The 14745-nt window shown below is 47.9% G+C and overlaps 1 protein-coding gene across 1 annotated transcript in view; it reads left to right on the top strand.

Annotated features, from left to right (window-relative positions):
• The window catches only part of FBXO42 (F-box protein 42), a 114423-nt gene that overhangs the window by 52629 nt on the left and 47049 nt on the right, over window positions 1-14745 (top strand). Inside the window, exon 4 of the mRNA XM_038746416.1 lies at window positions 11884-12018. Coding sequence (XP_038602344.1) covers window positions 11884-12018 — 135 coding nt within the window. The remainder of the gene's footprint in view (window positions 1-11883; window positions 12019-14745) is intronic.

Here is a 14745-nt window from a genome sequence, read left to right as displayed (position 1 = left end):
TGAGTAATGATTTATGAGGTGGGTGAAGGACAGAATGTGGAAATCTTGTCCAAGATAAGTATCCGGGTTTCTTCCGAGGTTCATACATCCTTTCCTGGAGGATGAACGCCACAGGTTTACTTCAGAACTGACATGCAGATTTTATCCTTTTACAGATGTTTCATCTACTGCCATCGTTCTTCCTAAGCCACCTTGCAATTTGCGATTTCAGTAACTTGCCTAGCCTTTTTGTTTGTTTTTGCCCAGGCGTTTCTAGGATTGCTTAAAAACCCAAGCTCTCTCCAAGGAGAGGGAAACTGGTTTGAAAGTATTCAGTCTGAACAATTCGCCAAGCCAGTGTCTGTTTGTCCATTCTTTAAAACAAATGTGCCTGATTTGGGTGCTGGGTAGAGTTCACAACACCTTTGAGAAGCCATAGAACCACTATTTGGGCTGGTCTAGGCTTGCATGGGAACATTAGGCCCTGCAAAACCAGTGTGAACTAGGTCGAGTGGAATTTTTTTGTTTTTGTTTTGGTTTTTTTTATGGTGTTCATTAAGTGCTTACTAGGTGCCAGGCACTGTACTAAAGCGCCAGGGTGGATACAACCTAATCAGGTTGGATACAGTCCATGTCCTACATGGGGCTCACAGTCTTAATCCCCATTTTACAAATGAGGTAACTGAGGCTCAGAGAAGTTAAGTGATCAGCCCAAGGCCATACAGCGGATAGATGACAGAGGGTTGACTAGAACCTAGGTCCTGATTCCCAGGCCTGTGCTCTATCCATGAGACCAGACTGCTCAATTTTGTGGTGTGGTGGGCTTCCATGTATCCCCATTATGCTGCTTTTCCAAAGATTCAGGATGTGAGTGGCTTAAGAGAAGCAACGTGGCTCATTGGAAAGAGCACGGGCTTTGGAGTCAGAGGTCATGGGTTCAAATCCCAGCTCCATCAGTTTTCAGCTGTGTGACTTTGGGCAAGTCACTTAACTTCTGTGCCTCAGTTACCTCTTCTGTAAAATGGGGATTAAGACTGTGAGCCCCCCGTGGGGCAACCTGATCACCTTGTAACCTCCCTAGCGCTTAGAAGGTGGCTTGCACATAATAATAATAAATGCCATTATTATTATTAAGAGGACCATCTAGCACACCTTCTAGACAGTGTGCGGGCAGAGAGAGCTCTTGGGGCTTCAACTTGTCTCGGTTGGAAAGAAAAAGCTTTCTCTTCATAGATATTTGTGGGGAAAGTATGATTCTAGGCCAGATAGGGTGATCTAGGTGGTACCACATTTAATGGAGCATTACTGTTCGGAGGGTTTTGCTGCCAGTTTAGCACATCAAAGAAGCCCTGATTAATCTGGCTGATGGATACGGTTGGTTACTGTGCATGGCTTCTCAAAATTTGAATATGAATATAGCCTCTAAGGTGCCCAGGCTTCATATGTGGGCAAGTGGACTTTTCACGTGGATAATTTTCTTTGTGCAGGAGTCAAGAGGCCCAAACTAGCTGACCCACTCTGTTTTTTTCCTGAGTTATGCAATTTCAAATCTGTGTTGTCTGTGTTCCTGCTTATAGGTAAGTGGGAGGTGCTTGAGTGTTGGATACATTAACTCTTTCTACTTGTATTCGGGATAAATGCTAGGGGAAATTTTTTTTCCCGTAGTCACGTGGGGAAAACACAAGTGATGGAGCATCGTAAATGGCAAAGAGTCGGTCTGTGTCCTCGGCCTATTTGTGACTGACTGTACATCAAACTTGAGAGCTGATGAGCCATCTCGATATTTCACTTGGGGCAAGGAATACTAACCTTGCACTTAATGTTATTGCTGTTCTTGGGTGCTTTGGGGTCATTGAAGGGAGAAGCTGTTGAAGTCTGGCATGGGCTTGCAGTAAAGCTCCTGGGAAATGGATCATTTATTTAACCCAGCTAGAAAGGCACATTGACCCATTGGATGCAACTTAATATTTACCGTTCTAGTAGACCCTTGAGTACTGATGCTCAGGCCTTGTGTGATTATGGATGTGTTTTCATATAAACCTCGTCTCTAAAATGGGGATTAAGACTATGTGCTCTATGTGGGACAGTGACTGTGTTCAACCCAATTATCTTGTATAATAATAATAATGATGGTATTTGTTAAGTGCTTACTATGTGCCAAACACTGTTCTAAGCACTGGGGTAGATACAAGATAACCAGGTTGTCCCACATGGGGCTCACAGTCTTAATCCCCATTTTACAGATGAGGTAACTGAGGCACAGAGAAGTTAAGTGGCTTGCCCAAGGTCACACAGCTGACAAGTCGCGGCGCTGGGATTAGAACCCACATCCTCTGACTCCCAAGCCCTTGGTCTTTCCATTAAGCCACGCTGCTTCTACCTCAGCGCTTAGTACAGTGCCTGGCACATAGTAAGCGCTTAACAAACACCATTAAAAAAAATGCCGTCCCTCTTCTATTTAATGTTCGCAGCTTCTGTCACTCTTCTCTCTTACCTCCTTTTCTCTTGTCACTTATAGTGGTATTGCTCAAAAAGAGTCGCTCCTTTGTGGATAGCAGTATACGATGCTGGTCTGTGCTGCCCAATTGGTGTTCAGTTTTCGGCTGAGCTGCAGCATTGTCTGTCTGAGCCTTTATCTTAACCGTGGCCTTGAATTGTTGCCTCTACCCTCCTTGCTTTAGGCTTCCCAATTTCAGGTCTCCGTGCAGACGGTTTTGGGCTATCTCACCATTCAATCCTTCAATGGTATTTATTGACTGCTTGCGATCTGGAGAGCACACTATACTAACCCAACACAACCATCTTACGTGAGCGTAGCTCTGATGCCAGGAGACTATTTCCAGAACTGAATTGTTCATAATTATTTTTAAAAATGGTATTTTTTCAGTACTTATTACGTGCCAGGCCCTGTTCTAAGCACTGAGGTGATCAGGTTGGACACAGTCCATGTCCCACATGGGGCTCACAATCTTAATCCCCATTTTACTGATGAGGTAACTGAGGCACAGAGACCTGAAGTGAATTGCCCAGGGTCACACGGTAGACAAGTGGTGGAGCCAGAACTAGAACCCAGGTCCTTCTGACTCCAGGCTTGTGCTCTATCCACTAGACCGCACTGCCTCCCTTCATAGTGAGTTGGCCCCTAAATGATGCTGATGAAACTGCCCAAGGAGCCAGATGAGGGGCCTGTGAAGGGTCCGGGTCTCCAATCTGTAGAGAAAGTTGGATGTCGCTGTAGCTCTGTAGACCTTTAGTTTGGTCTGGAACATACAGTCATTCTGCTTCCACATTCTGTTGACATTTTCCCACAGGACGTGTGGCCTCCTTGATTGTTTTCTACTTCCCTGACTATCACTGCACTGCCCAGTTTGCGGTAGAATTCCTTGATGCCGTTTAGCCCTGTATTGCCAGGGTACATTTTGGGGGCTGGCTCACACTGTCACCTCCATTTTCCGTAGATTTACTGTCAGCCCGTGACGCTTGGCCGATTTGGTGAAACGGTTTACAGTCACATGCAGGTCTTGTCGGGGGTGGTTTCTAGGGCGCAGTCGCCTCCCTGAAGTAATTCTTAAATGACCATTTCTTGGACTTTGGTGCCTGAAGATTATTCATTTGAAGAGTCTCCCGGGATGGCAGCAACGTGTTCTAACAGGTGCGTCTAGGTCCCCCGTTGTATCTTCTGACTCGGCTGCAGTGAGATACTTTGAACAGAACCCCTACTCTTCCCTATTTTACTCCATTGGCAGTGATGGATCAGACAGGGTAGCGTGGCCTCGTGGATAGAACATGAGCCCGGGACTCAGAAGGACCCGGGTTCTAATTCCAGCTCTGCCATTTATCTACTGTGTGACTTTGGGCAAGTCATTTCACTTCTTTTTGCCCCAGTGACCTCATCTGTAAAATGGGGATTGAGACTGTGAGCCCTGTGTGGGACAGGGAATGGGTCCAACCCGATTAGCACATATCTACCCTCGCTTAATACAGTGCCCGGCATGTAGTATGCACTTAACAGCATGAAAAAAAAAAGCACCACTGTCTTTGACCCACCAGTCAGGCCACTATCAGGTTGTCCCAGAATCTTCATGAACTTTTCAGGGCAGCCAGATTTGCTGAGTAATTTCCAGAGCCCAGATCTAGCGATGAGATCAAAGGCTTTTGTGAGGTCTGTGAAACTTCTGTAACGAGAGATCTTGGTGCCGTTTCCCACACTCTTCCCATATCTGAAGCACAGCAGAGGTCATATCCGTTGGGCTCCTTTGTGGTCTGAAGCCACATTGCAATTCTGGGAGAGTTTGGCTGATGCTGTTCTTCAGTGTCCAGTCCTCTGGCTTGGGTCTTGCCCACAACGGAAAATCATGAGGTACCTCAGTAATTTCCTCAATCTGATCTTTCACCTTTATTTTTGAAGAGACAGATGATTTCATTCATCATTTCCTGTGCCTCATAAGGACACTCAAGCCTTACTTCTTGGTCATCCCTACACGCCACAAGCCCTTCTGAGCCTTTTTGCACTCTCCGTTTTGAATGGAAAACTGTTCAGATAAGGGATTTTGGGATGAAGTGTCACCCTATAGTGATTGTTTGGTAAAGGCTTGGACACCACAACAATAATGGGAAATGATTTCTCTGGTTTTCTTGAAAGCCTGCACAAACTTTCTAGGGCTCAGTTTCAGGACCACTCTTTATAGAATTTACTAAATAATAATAATAATAACAATAATAATAATGGCATTTATTAAGTGCTTACTATGTGCAAAGCACTGTTCTAAGCGCTGGGGAGGTTACAAGGTGATCAGGTTGTCCCACGTGGGGCTCACAGTCTCAATACCCATTTTACAGATGAGGTAACTGAGGCCCAGAGAAGTTAAGTGACTTGCCCAAAGTCACACAGCTGACAATTGGCGCATCCGGGGTTTGAACCCAGGACCTCTGACTCCAAAGTCCGGGCTCTTCTCCACTGAGCCACGCTGCTTCTCTATCAATGAATCTTTGGTTTAAATTCTCTGTAAATCATTCAGATTTCGACAGTTATTAAAATTTCTTCTCTGTTATGCTTAGTTCTCGTAACACAGCCTCCTCTCCCAATATCAGTTGGGGATAATTGCTGGCTAGTGAAAAATGTCAAATTTGCACTAGGTTTTCCAGTATCTTCAGCTTCCAGAAACTTTTGGCCGCTCAAAGAGAGGCAGGAGGATGCCAATGACTTTATTTTGCCGGAGGATTAAAATACGCGTTGTAGAACGTCAGTGCCGGCCTGACTGGGAAGGTTTTCAATCCAAATAGAGAAGAAGAATGCTTGCCACCTCTCTTGGAAAAACAAATGCTGTGAACTATTTTGCTGCATGAAGGAAGCAGTCACCAAGAGTTAACTTGTTAGCTCGTGGGAAATAATGACTTTTATTTAGTAGAAGTGTTGATATACAGTGTGAGTCACTTTGAAGGAGCTTGCACATTACAAGAGCTCAGCTTTTGCATCACCAAATGCTCTTATCCTGGCCCGTGTCCGACTATAAACCGTGAGGTCACCCAAGCCACGTCCGACTATAAACCGTGAGGTCACTTAAGCCACAGTGCCTGTGGGTCAAGGTCCCGCTTGCTATCGCAATCTATGGCAGGTGTGGGATGTAAATGGTCGCCCAAGTGACATTGCAGCAGAGTCACGAAGCACTACCGATCCGAGAGGCCAGTTGCCGGCTGCAGGAGTCTTTTGGAGAAGCAGCCTGGCTCAGTGGAAAGAGCCCGGACTTTGGAGTCAGAGGTCATGGGTTCAAATCCCGGCTCCGCCAGTTGTCAGCTGTGTGACTTTGGGCAAGCCACTTCACTTCTCTGTGCCTCAGTTCCCTCATCTGTAAAATGGGGATTAAGACTGTGAGCCCTCCGTGGGACAACCTGATCACCTTGTAACCTCCCCAGCGCCTTAGAACAGTGCTTGGCACATAGTAAGCGCCTAATAAATGACATTATTATTATTAGTTTGGAACCTCGGCCCCAGGACTTGTCAGGAAACCAGTGGAAAATGGAATGTGGCTATCAGTCGTATTTCTTGAGCACTTATTGTGTGCAGAGCACTGTGCTTAGCACTTTGGGAGAGTACAGTGTAGCAGTATAACACACACATTCCCTGCCCACAAAGAGCTTACAGTCTAGAGGGGGAGACAGACATTAAAGATATGTACACAAGCGCATAAAGGAAATGCATCCTTTAAAGGAGCAAGTCAGTCAATTGTGTTTATTGAGCACTTACTATGTGCAGAGCACTGTATACTAAGCGCTTGGGAGAGTACAGTATGACAGGCACATTCTCTACCCACACGTCTAAAGGGGGAGACAGACATTACTATAAATAGATAAATTACAGATATATACATAAGGACTGTAGGGCTTCCGGGGGGATGCATAAAGGAAGCAAGTCGGGGCGACGCAGAAGGGGGTTGAAGAGGAGGAAAAGAGAACTTTTTTCATATTTCATTTCATAGGAGGAAAAGAGGACTGTACATATTTATTACTCTATTTTACTTGTACATATCTATTCTATTTATTTTATTTTGTTAATATGTTTGGTTTTGTTCTCTGTCTCCACCTTCTAGACTGTGAGCCCACTGCTGGGTTGGGACCGTCTCTATATGTTGCCAACTTGTACTTCCCAAGAGCTTAGTACAGTGCTCTGCACACAGTAAGCGCTCAATAAATGCGATTGATTGACTTAGGGAAGGCCTCTTGGAGGAGATGTGCCTTCAATAAGGCTTTGAAGGCGAGGAGAGTAATCGTCTTTGGGGTGGAGTGGGAGGGGATTGGGAGCCGGATGCCCGGGAGTCAGCTAGGGACAGGTTGGTTGGCAACTGGAGGGAAGCAAGGAACCCAGCCCCATTTAAACTCTGTTTGCTTCCTCGTCTGCCCACCCTCTCCCCTGACTTGTTCCTTGTGCCAGGATCCCACCGGCTGCCCCGCAGACTTCTGGCTCTCACTTCCTTCTGTCTTCCCCCCGGATTCCTGCCTCTTGGCGTCTACTTCCATCAGCTCTTCGGCCGGCTCCCGTCCCTGCTTCCCACTACCCGATTGGTTGGGAACTGGGCAACCGCGCACTGAATTTTCTGACACCTTCAGGCTCCTATGCCCGAATATCCAATTAAGGTTTTTCACGATGTGGGAAGCTGCTTTGGGTTTCTGGTGACCTGGGGTCAAGTCCTGTTTCAACCAGCGAGTAGACCTGAAATCTCCTCCTGTTCTTCCCGAAACATAATGGGGCCGCATCTCGAAAACCACTGCCTCGGTTTGGCCGGCTCCGCGTTGAAGTCTGTTTCTGGAGGCTAGGTGTGGATCCAGAGAAGCAGCATGGCTCAGTGGAAAGAGCGTGGGCTTGGGAGTCAGAGGTCTTGGGTTCAAATGCCGGCTCCACCAATTGTCAGCTGTGTGACCTTGGGCACGACACTTAACTTCTCTGTGCCTGTTACCTCATCTGTAAAATGGGGATTAAGACTGTGAGCCTCATGAGGGACAACCTGATCACCCCGTATCCCCCAGCGCTTAGGACAGTGCTTTGCACATAGTAAGTGCTTAACAAATACCATTATTATTATTATCATCATCATCCAAGGAGCCATTCTCTTAAGCTGTGTGGTGTCTTCCAAATTCAGCCTCACCCCGTTATTCCATTATTGCTTTTAGGAGAGTTATGCCGAGATCAAAATTTGGCCCCTCTCATGGAATTTTTTCTGTTCATATTAGTCATTTTGGGTAGGTGAAGGCCTATTTCAGGCTACAGTGTAGCTTACGGAGTCCGTGTCAAATCGAACACCATAGAGTTCAAAAATGAATTGTCTAAAGACTAGAGGGAGAGGAATTTGTGGAGATCGGATACATGGTCGGGACAGGTTTGTAATTGGTTTAGCACCGGGTGATGTCTAAAAGCTGTGTCGAGATCGGTTTCAAATCTGCCGAGGGAAAGTTGGAGTTGTGTGGTCAGCTAGTGTGCCATGAACATTCAGTTGCAGCTGTTGGCTTTTCTGTGGACTTTGAATAGAGGAAGCAGGGGATCTGCATGACAAGCCACAGGTCAGATAATAGGGCACTCCTCAAAGGAGAGGGGTTTCATTGCTTCCCCCTGCTGAGTGAAGAGATTGTGCGTAAATGACCCAGTGTGCTGCTTTTATTACCTCTAATTCACGCTGCCTAGTGACACTTTCCTCACTGGGGCATTGGGTGGGCTCGCTCACACGAAAAGTCATTCGCATGACCAGCATTTCTTGGAGGTAAAAAAAAAAAATTGGGTCACTGGTGTTTGATCAGTGAAAATGAAGTCTCTCCCTGCTCTCTTCCTGAAGTGGAATAAAGGGTGCTGGAGGTCAGAATAAATTTGGAAGCAATGTCATATACTCTAGTCAGCTGCTTAAAAATGTTTTCTCTGGTGATCAAATCTGCGGTGCTAGTTCTCAAGAGTCTCTGGTTCTCTCTTCCACCTCTTTTTCCTCCTTTTCTGATTTGACCCCTGACTGGTTGTTTTAGCCTAATTGTACGTGAATGATGATGTCTGTGTTTATCTCTACCGGTGCCTGTGTGTCTGAGCAATGGACACAGCCCTGCACTCTTATTATTGAAACCCAGAAATTCACATTTATTTTTGATGGGTTGCAGTTACCAATCCAAAGGAGAGCTTAACTATGAGACGTACTTCAGTGAAGGTGGAGGAAGACTTTAAATCCCCTGTCGCCCTAGGTTTGCTGAGTCCCGAATGTTTATTATTTTCCAACGGTACCTGTTCCTGAATGCTGGTGTTCTAACGATGCTCCCCATTATAGGTTCTTTTTCTTCTTGTCAGGTGCTTACCATGTGCCAGGCACTGTAGTAAGCGCTGGGGTAGATGCAAGCTAACCGGGTTGGATACAGTCCTAATCCCTATTTTACAGCTGAGGTAACCGAGGCACAGAAGTGAAGTGACGTGCCCAAGCTTACACAGCAGACATGTGGTGGAGCCAAATTAGAACCCAGGCCCTCTGACTCTCAGGCCTGGACTCTTTCCATCAATTATCCCTGTCCTTCCACCAGTGCTCTATTAGGAACTTCTGCATCAAGGTTTCTTCCAAGGTCCATAATGCGCGCTCTAGATTTACCAGAAAGTCATCACTGTAGGTAACGAGTACTCTATGGGTATGGCACCTAAATGAAAAGGTTTCAGTTCTATCCCTTAGGCACCCAGATCCCTTAGGCAGGGAGTGTAAGTGGGGTGTTTTTAAGGGAAAAAGCAACAGGCATCTCATCATTTGACCTTTTGAAACGGTGGTTCCCAAGGCTGCACCCTTAATGGCACCAAAGCCATCAGGGAGTACCAAAGCCCCCAAGGCTGGAGCCCCCATTCTTCCTGTGGTAGAAAACCTCTTCAGACTGGGGACCTGCCAACTGGAGGAAGAGGGCCCAGCAGTGGGAAAATTGGGGCAGTTACTGCCAAGTAACACAATCCAGGGATACACTTGGCCGAACGTTTGTGCGTTTCCACTGAAAGTTGATCAATTCAGGGTTTTTTTTTCTAGAATACCACAGTCCTAAATATCACTTCACTTCACTTTGCCTTTAACTCATATTGTACTTTATACAAATAGCGTGCCTGGTAAGAAGAATGGTGGTATTTAAGCACTTACTATGTACCAGGCACTGTACTGAGCTCTGGAGTAGAAACAAGATAATCAGGTTGGACACAGTCCCTCTCCTTCGTGGAAGAGCGAGAAGTGTCGAAGTGTTTTACAGATGAGGAAACTGAAGCACAGAGAAGTTAAGCAGCTTGCCCAAAGTCACACAGCAAGCAAATGGCAGGCCTGAGGTTAGAACCCAGATCCAAGCTCTTCCCACTAAGGCATGCTGCCTCTCTTTCCTACTTTGGAGGAGCAGAATCAGCAGAATCTTAGGGGTAAATGAGCAGGAATAGAAACATCCCAGGGGCCCGTTAACCCTAGAAACCTCAGGCTGAGGAAGCTACAACCTCAACCCCAGGAACAGGAAGCTGATAACAGTGACAGAGGAGGATAGGGTCAGAGGAAAACGGGAGAGGACGAGACTATTAATCTTTTGAAGTAGAACAAAGACCTGGCATTGTGCTAGTATTTTCTTAAGGTAAAAGCTATATTGTAATATATGTAGGAGTGGAAAGTTCACTGTGTATGGCACACATAGTCTTTTCATGCTGTGGGTGGACAGTGGAAAGGTCATGAAGGTTACAAAATGAGGCCCAGGTGCCTGCTTCCGGTTCTGTTTGGATTCGATTCATTTGCTGTGTTCCCGAAGCTCCATTTCATTCATTCATTCATTCATTCATTCATTCATTCAGTCGTATTTATTGAGTACTTACTGTGTGCAGAGCACTGTACTAAGCGCTTGGGAAGTACAAGTTGGCAACATACAGAGATGGTCCCTACCCAACAACGGGCTCACAGTCTAGAAGGGGGAGACAGACAACAAAATAAAACATATTAACAAAATAAAATAAATAGAATAGTAAATATGTACAAGTAAAATAGAGTAATAAATCTGTACAAACATATATACAGGTGCTGTGGGGAGGGGAAGGAGGCAGGGCGGGTGGAGGGGGAGAGGAAGGAGGGGGCTCAGTGTGGGAAGGCCTCCTGGAGGAGGTGAGCTCTCAGTAAGGCTTTGAAGGGAGGAAGAGAGCTAGCTTGGCGGATGTGTGGAGGGAGGGCATTCCAGGCCAGGGGAGGACATGGGCCAGGGGTCGATGGCGGGACAGGTGAAAACGAGGCACAGTGAGGAGGTAAACAGCGGAGGGTGCGGGCTGGGCTGTAGAAGGAAAGAAGGGAGGTGAGGTAGGAGGGGGCGAAGTGATGGAGAGCCTTGAAGCCGAGAGTGAGGAGTTTTTGCCTGAATATGTAAGTTGACTGGTAGCCACTGGAGATTTTTGAGGAGGGGAGTATCATGCCCAGAGCGTTTCTGCACAAAGATGATCCGGGCAGCGGCGTGAAGTATAGACTGAAGTGGGGAGAGACAGGAGGATGGGAGATCAGAGAGGAGGCTGATGCAGTAATCCAGTTGGGATAGGATGAGAGATTGAACCAGCAGGGTAGCGGTTTGGATGGAGAGGAAAGGGTGGATCTTGGCAATGTTGCGGAGGTGAGACCGGCAGGTTTTGGTGACGGATTGGATGTGAGGGGTGAACGAGAGAGCAGAGTCGAGGATGACACCAAGGTTGCGGGCTTGTGAGACAGGAAGGGTGGTAGTGCCGTCTACAGTGATGGGAAAGTCAGGGAGAGGGCAGGGCCAAGCAGGGGCAAATTCTGACCCAGATTGGGCAGAAGGGGAATGCAGGATTCTGGGCCTGACCCGGCCAGTGAGGCATGGAAGCTCATGTCATTCTGGAGCAGGTTGGGCTCAGGACTTCGGATTTTTGACCCCGGGCAAGCCTCTACAGTGGTTCCTAAAAATGATTGGCAGGCTCCTATTATTTTTTGCATTTTTTTTCTAGTCGAAGGGGAAGTGCAGGCTGAGGTCTGAAAAGGTGAATTGCCTCATTCATCAAGCTAGTGACAGAACCAAAACCACCATCCAGTCTAGAAAACAAATGATAGTTTGAGGGTCTTGGTACTCGGTTCCTGGGATGCTTAGATGCAAGTGGGTGACTTCATTGTGTGTGACCCACTTGAATTTAAATGAGATGAAGTCATGAAACATTCATAGCTAATTTGAGAGAGTAGTTCTTTTTGGGTTTTGGTCCAATCCCCTAGGTAATCAGTCTGTAGGAACAACAACAAAAAAAGCTGTCTTCCCCCTGCTTTCGATATTTTCTTTATGAGGCTATTTGATTTTCTTAATAGCAGCAGTTTCGCTATGCACACAATTGAGTTGCCCCATTTGAGGGGCAACCAGAGAAGCCGCTGGTGCTCATTTTGTTTTCTTATGTTCTAGGTGCGTGTTACTATGATGCCAATCAATCCATGTATGTGTTTGGAGGCTGCACCCAGAGCAGCTGCAATGCTGCCTTCAATGACCTCTGGAGGCTTGATCTAAACAGCAAAGAATGGATCCGTCCTCTGGCTTCAGGTGAGAGAAGACACACATTGGCACTGTCTTACTGTGATCCGCGCCTGGGACGGGGCAGGGGGAGGCTGGGACCCTCGCTTCTGGCCTTTCTCTAGGGGAGGCTGCGTGCCAGTGGATGCTGAAGGTAAGGGAGTGCCACAGATACCCCTCACGGTCTCGGGAGCCCGGCACCCCCTGGAGCTAACCATCAATTCTCGTATCTTTTTCCCCACCAAGCGACCGTGTAACATGGAGTGGGTAAAACCAGGCTCTGTGCCTTCCGCCCCTTTCCCCCCTGCACCCAAATCACTGTAAACCTTCAACGGCGGCAAAACTGTCTGTGACTTGATTAAAGGTTCTCCTCCCTCCTGGCAAAACCCGGTAGATTTAGGCCTGGCAGAACTCTAACTCCTTAGGTTGGCATTCCCGGTAGCTGTGGAGTTTTCATCGAAAGAATGCTCCGTCCATTGTCTGGGCCCAGGAGCCATAGATGAGAGAGTGTGGATGGCTTGGGGCGAATCATCGCTGTGAAAGAAGTTCATGTCCGGCCGGGAGAGAGAGTCCTTTTTCTCAGCCACTGGGGTCTGAGCAAAGCTCACCCTGAATGACAAGAAGCCGAAAAGGCACCTGACTACATTTCCACAGGCCCAGTGTGCCAAGATTCTCTCTCGCTTGTACCTCGCTCTTAGGGGAGCAGTCTCACCGTCACAACCTCGTCTTTGAACCACACTGTGGACCACCCCCTACACTGTGGACCACCCCCTTCTCCTCAACACGTTATCTGACCTTGGCTTCACAGACTCCGTCCTCTCCTGGTTCTCCTCTTATCTCTCCAGTCGTTCTTTCTCAGTCTCTTTTGCAGGCTCCTCCTCCCCCTCCCATCCTCTTACTGTGGGGGTTCCCCAAGGTTCAGTGCTTGGTCCCCTTCTGTTCTCAATATGCACTCACTCCCTTGGTGACCTCATTCGCTCCCACGGCTTCAACTATCATCTCTACGCTGATGACACCCAGATCTACATCTCTGCCCCTGCTCTCTTCCCCTCCCTCCAGGCTCGCATCTCCTCCTGCCTTCAGGACATCTCCATCTGGATGTCCGCCCGCCACCTAAAGCTCAACATGTCGAAGACTGAGCTCCTTGTCTTCCCTCCCAAACCTTGTCCTCTCCCTGACTTTCCCATCTCTGTTGACGGCACTACCATCCTTCCCGTCTCACAAGCCCGCAACCTTGGTGTCATCCTCGACTCCACTCTCTCATTCACCCCTCACATCCAAGCCGTCACCAAAACCTGCCGGTCTCAGCTCCGCAACATTGCCAAGATCCGCCCTTTCCTCTCCATCCAAACCGCTACCCTGCTAATTCAAGCTCTCATCCTATCCCGTCTGGACTACTGCACTAGCCTTCTCTCTGATCTCCCATCCTTGTGTCTCTCTCCACTTCAATCCATACTTCATGCTGCTGCCCGGATTATCTTTGTCCAGAAACGCTCTGGACATATCACTCCCCTCCTCAAAAACCTCCAATGGCTACCGATCAATCTGCGCATCAGGCAGAAACTCCTCACCCTGGGCTTCAAGGCTGTCCATCCCCTCGCCCCCTCCTACCTCACCTCCCTTCTCTCCTTCTACTGCCCAGCCCGCACCCTCCGCTCCTCCACCACTAATCTCCTCACTGTACCTCGCTCTCGCCTGTCCCGCCATCGACCCCCGGCCCACGTCATCCCCCGGGCCTGGAATGCCCTCCCTCTGCCCATCCGCCAAGCTAGCTCTCTTCCTCCCTTCAAGGCCCTGCTGAGAGCTCACCTCCTCCAGGAGGCCTTCCCAGACTGAGCCCCTTCTTTCCTCTCCCCCTCGTCCCCCTCTCCATCCCCCCGTCTTACCTCCTTCCCTTCCCCACAGCACCTGTATATATGTATATATGGTTGTACATATTTATTACTCTATTTATTTATTTATTTATTTATTTTACTTGTACATTTCTATCCTACTTATTTTATTTTGTTGGTATGTTTGGTTCTGTTCTCTGTCTCCCCCTTTTAGACTGTGAGCCCACTGTTGGGTAGGGACTGTCTCTATGTGATGCCAATTTGTACTTCCCAAGCGCTTAGTACAGTGCTCTGCACATAGTAAGCGCTCAATAAATACGATTGATTGATTGATTGATTGATTTGAACCAACAGACAACTCTGCGCTTCTCGGACAAATCGTATGCCCGTCTGCTCCCGGGCCCATGCCTGCTTGCTTTCTTGTATCGATGGAGTCATTCGATTTAGCAACGGTAGCGACGTCCCGCCCGATATGTGTGACGCTGGGCCGAGACATTTGTTTCCCTCTCTCAAGTTCCGACGCGGGTTGGCGACGCGGCTCTGTGCCGGGCGAAACGAGGGCACTGACGCAGAGTCGTGAGAACCCGACTTGATTGATAGAAGCTATTGTCCCAGGGCAGAGATCTCTGAATATCTTTGGTTGTTGCCAGCTCAGATATTTGGGGAGTGGATGGGACGTGCCTTTACTAGTCTCTCTCAACGAGCCAGAGTGTGGGAAGGTTCTCCAGCAGGTACATTCCCGCACAGCCCCTCTGTGTCAGTTCCGTGAGAAAGAGACTCGGGTTACTCTCCCCCTTCCCTCCCCCCAACTTGGCTTAGCATTGCTTGGAAATGACTGGGCTTTAAGTCGTGCCTTTCCGGACCAGGGGCCAGAGTCTACCTCCCACAGTATGGCAGGCACCTCAAAACTTCCCAGTACTCATTC

The sequence above is a fragment of the Tachyglossus aculeatus genome, chromosome 5, assembly GCF_015852505.1.
Source record: "Tachyglossus aculeatus isolate mTacAcu1 chromosome 5, mTacAcu1.pri, whole genome shotgun sequence".
NCBI classification, from domain to species: domain Eukaryota; kingdom Metazoa; phylum Chordata; class Mammalia; order Monotremata; family Tachyglossidae; genus Tachyglossus; species Tachyglossus aculeatus.
The sequence above is the reverse complement of the archived record's forward strand: the minus strand, read 5'-3'. Positions and strand labels throughout refer to the sequence as shown.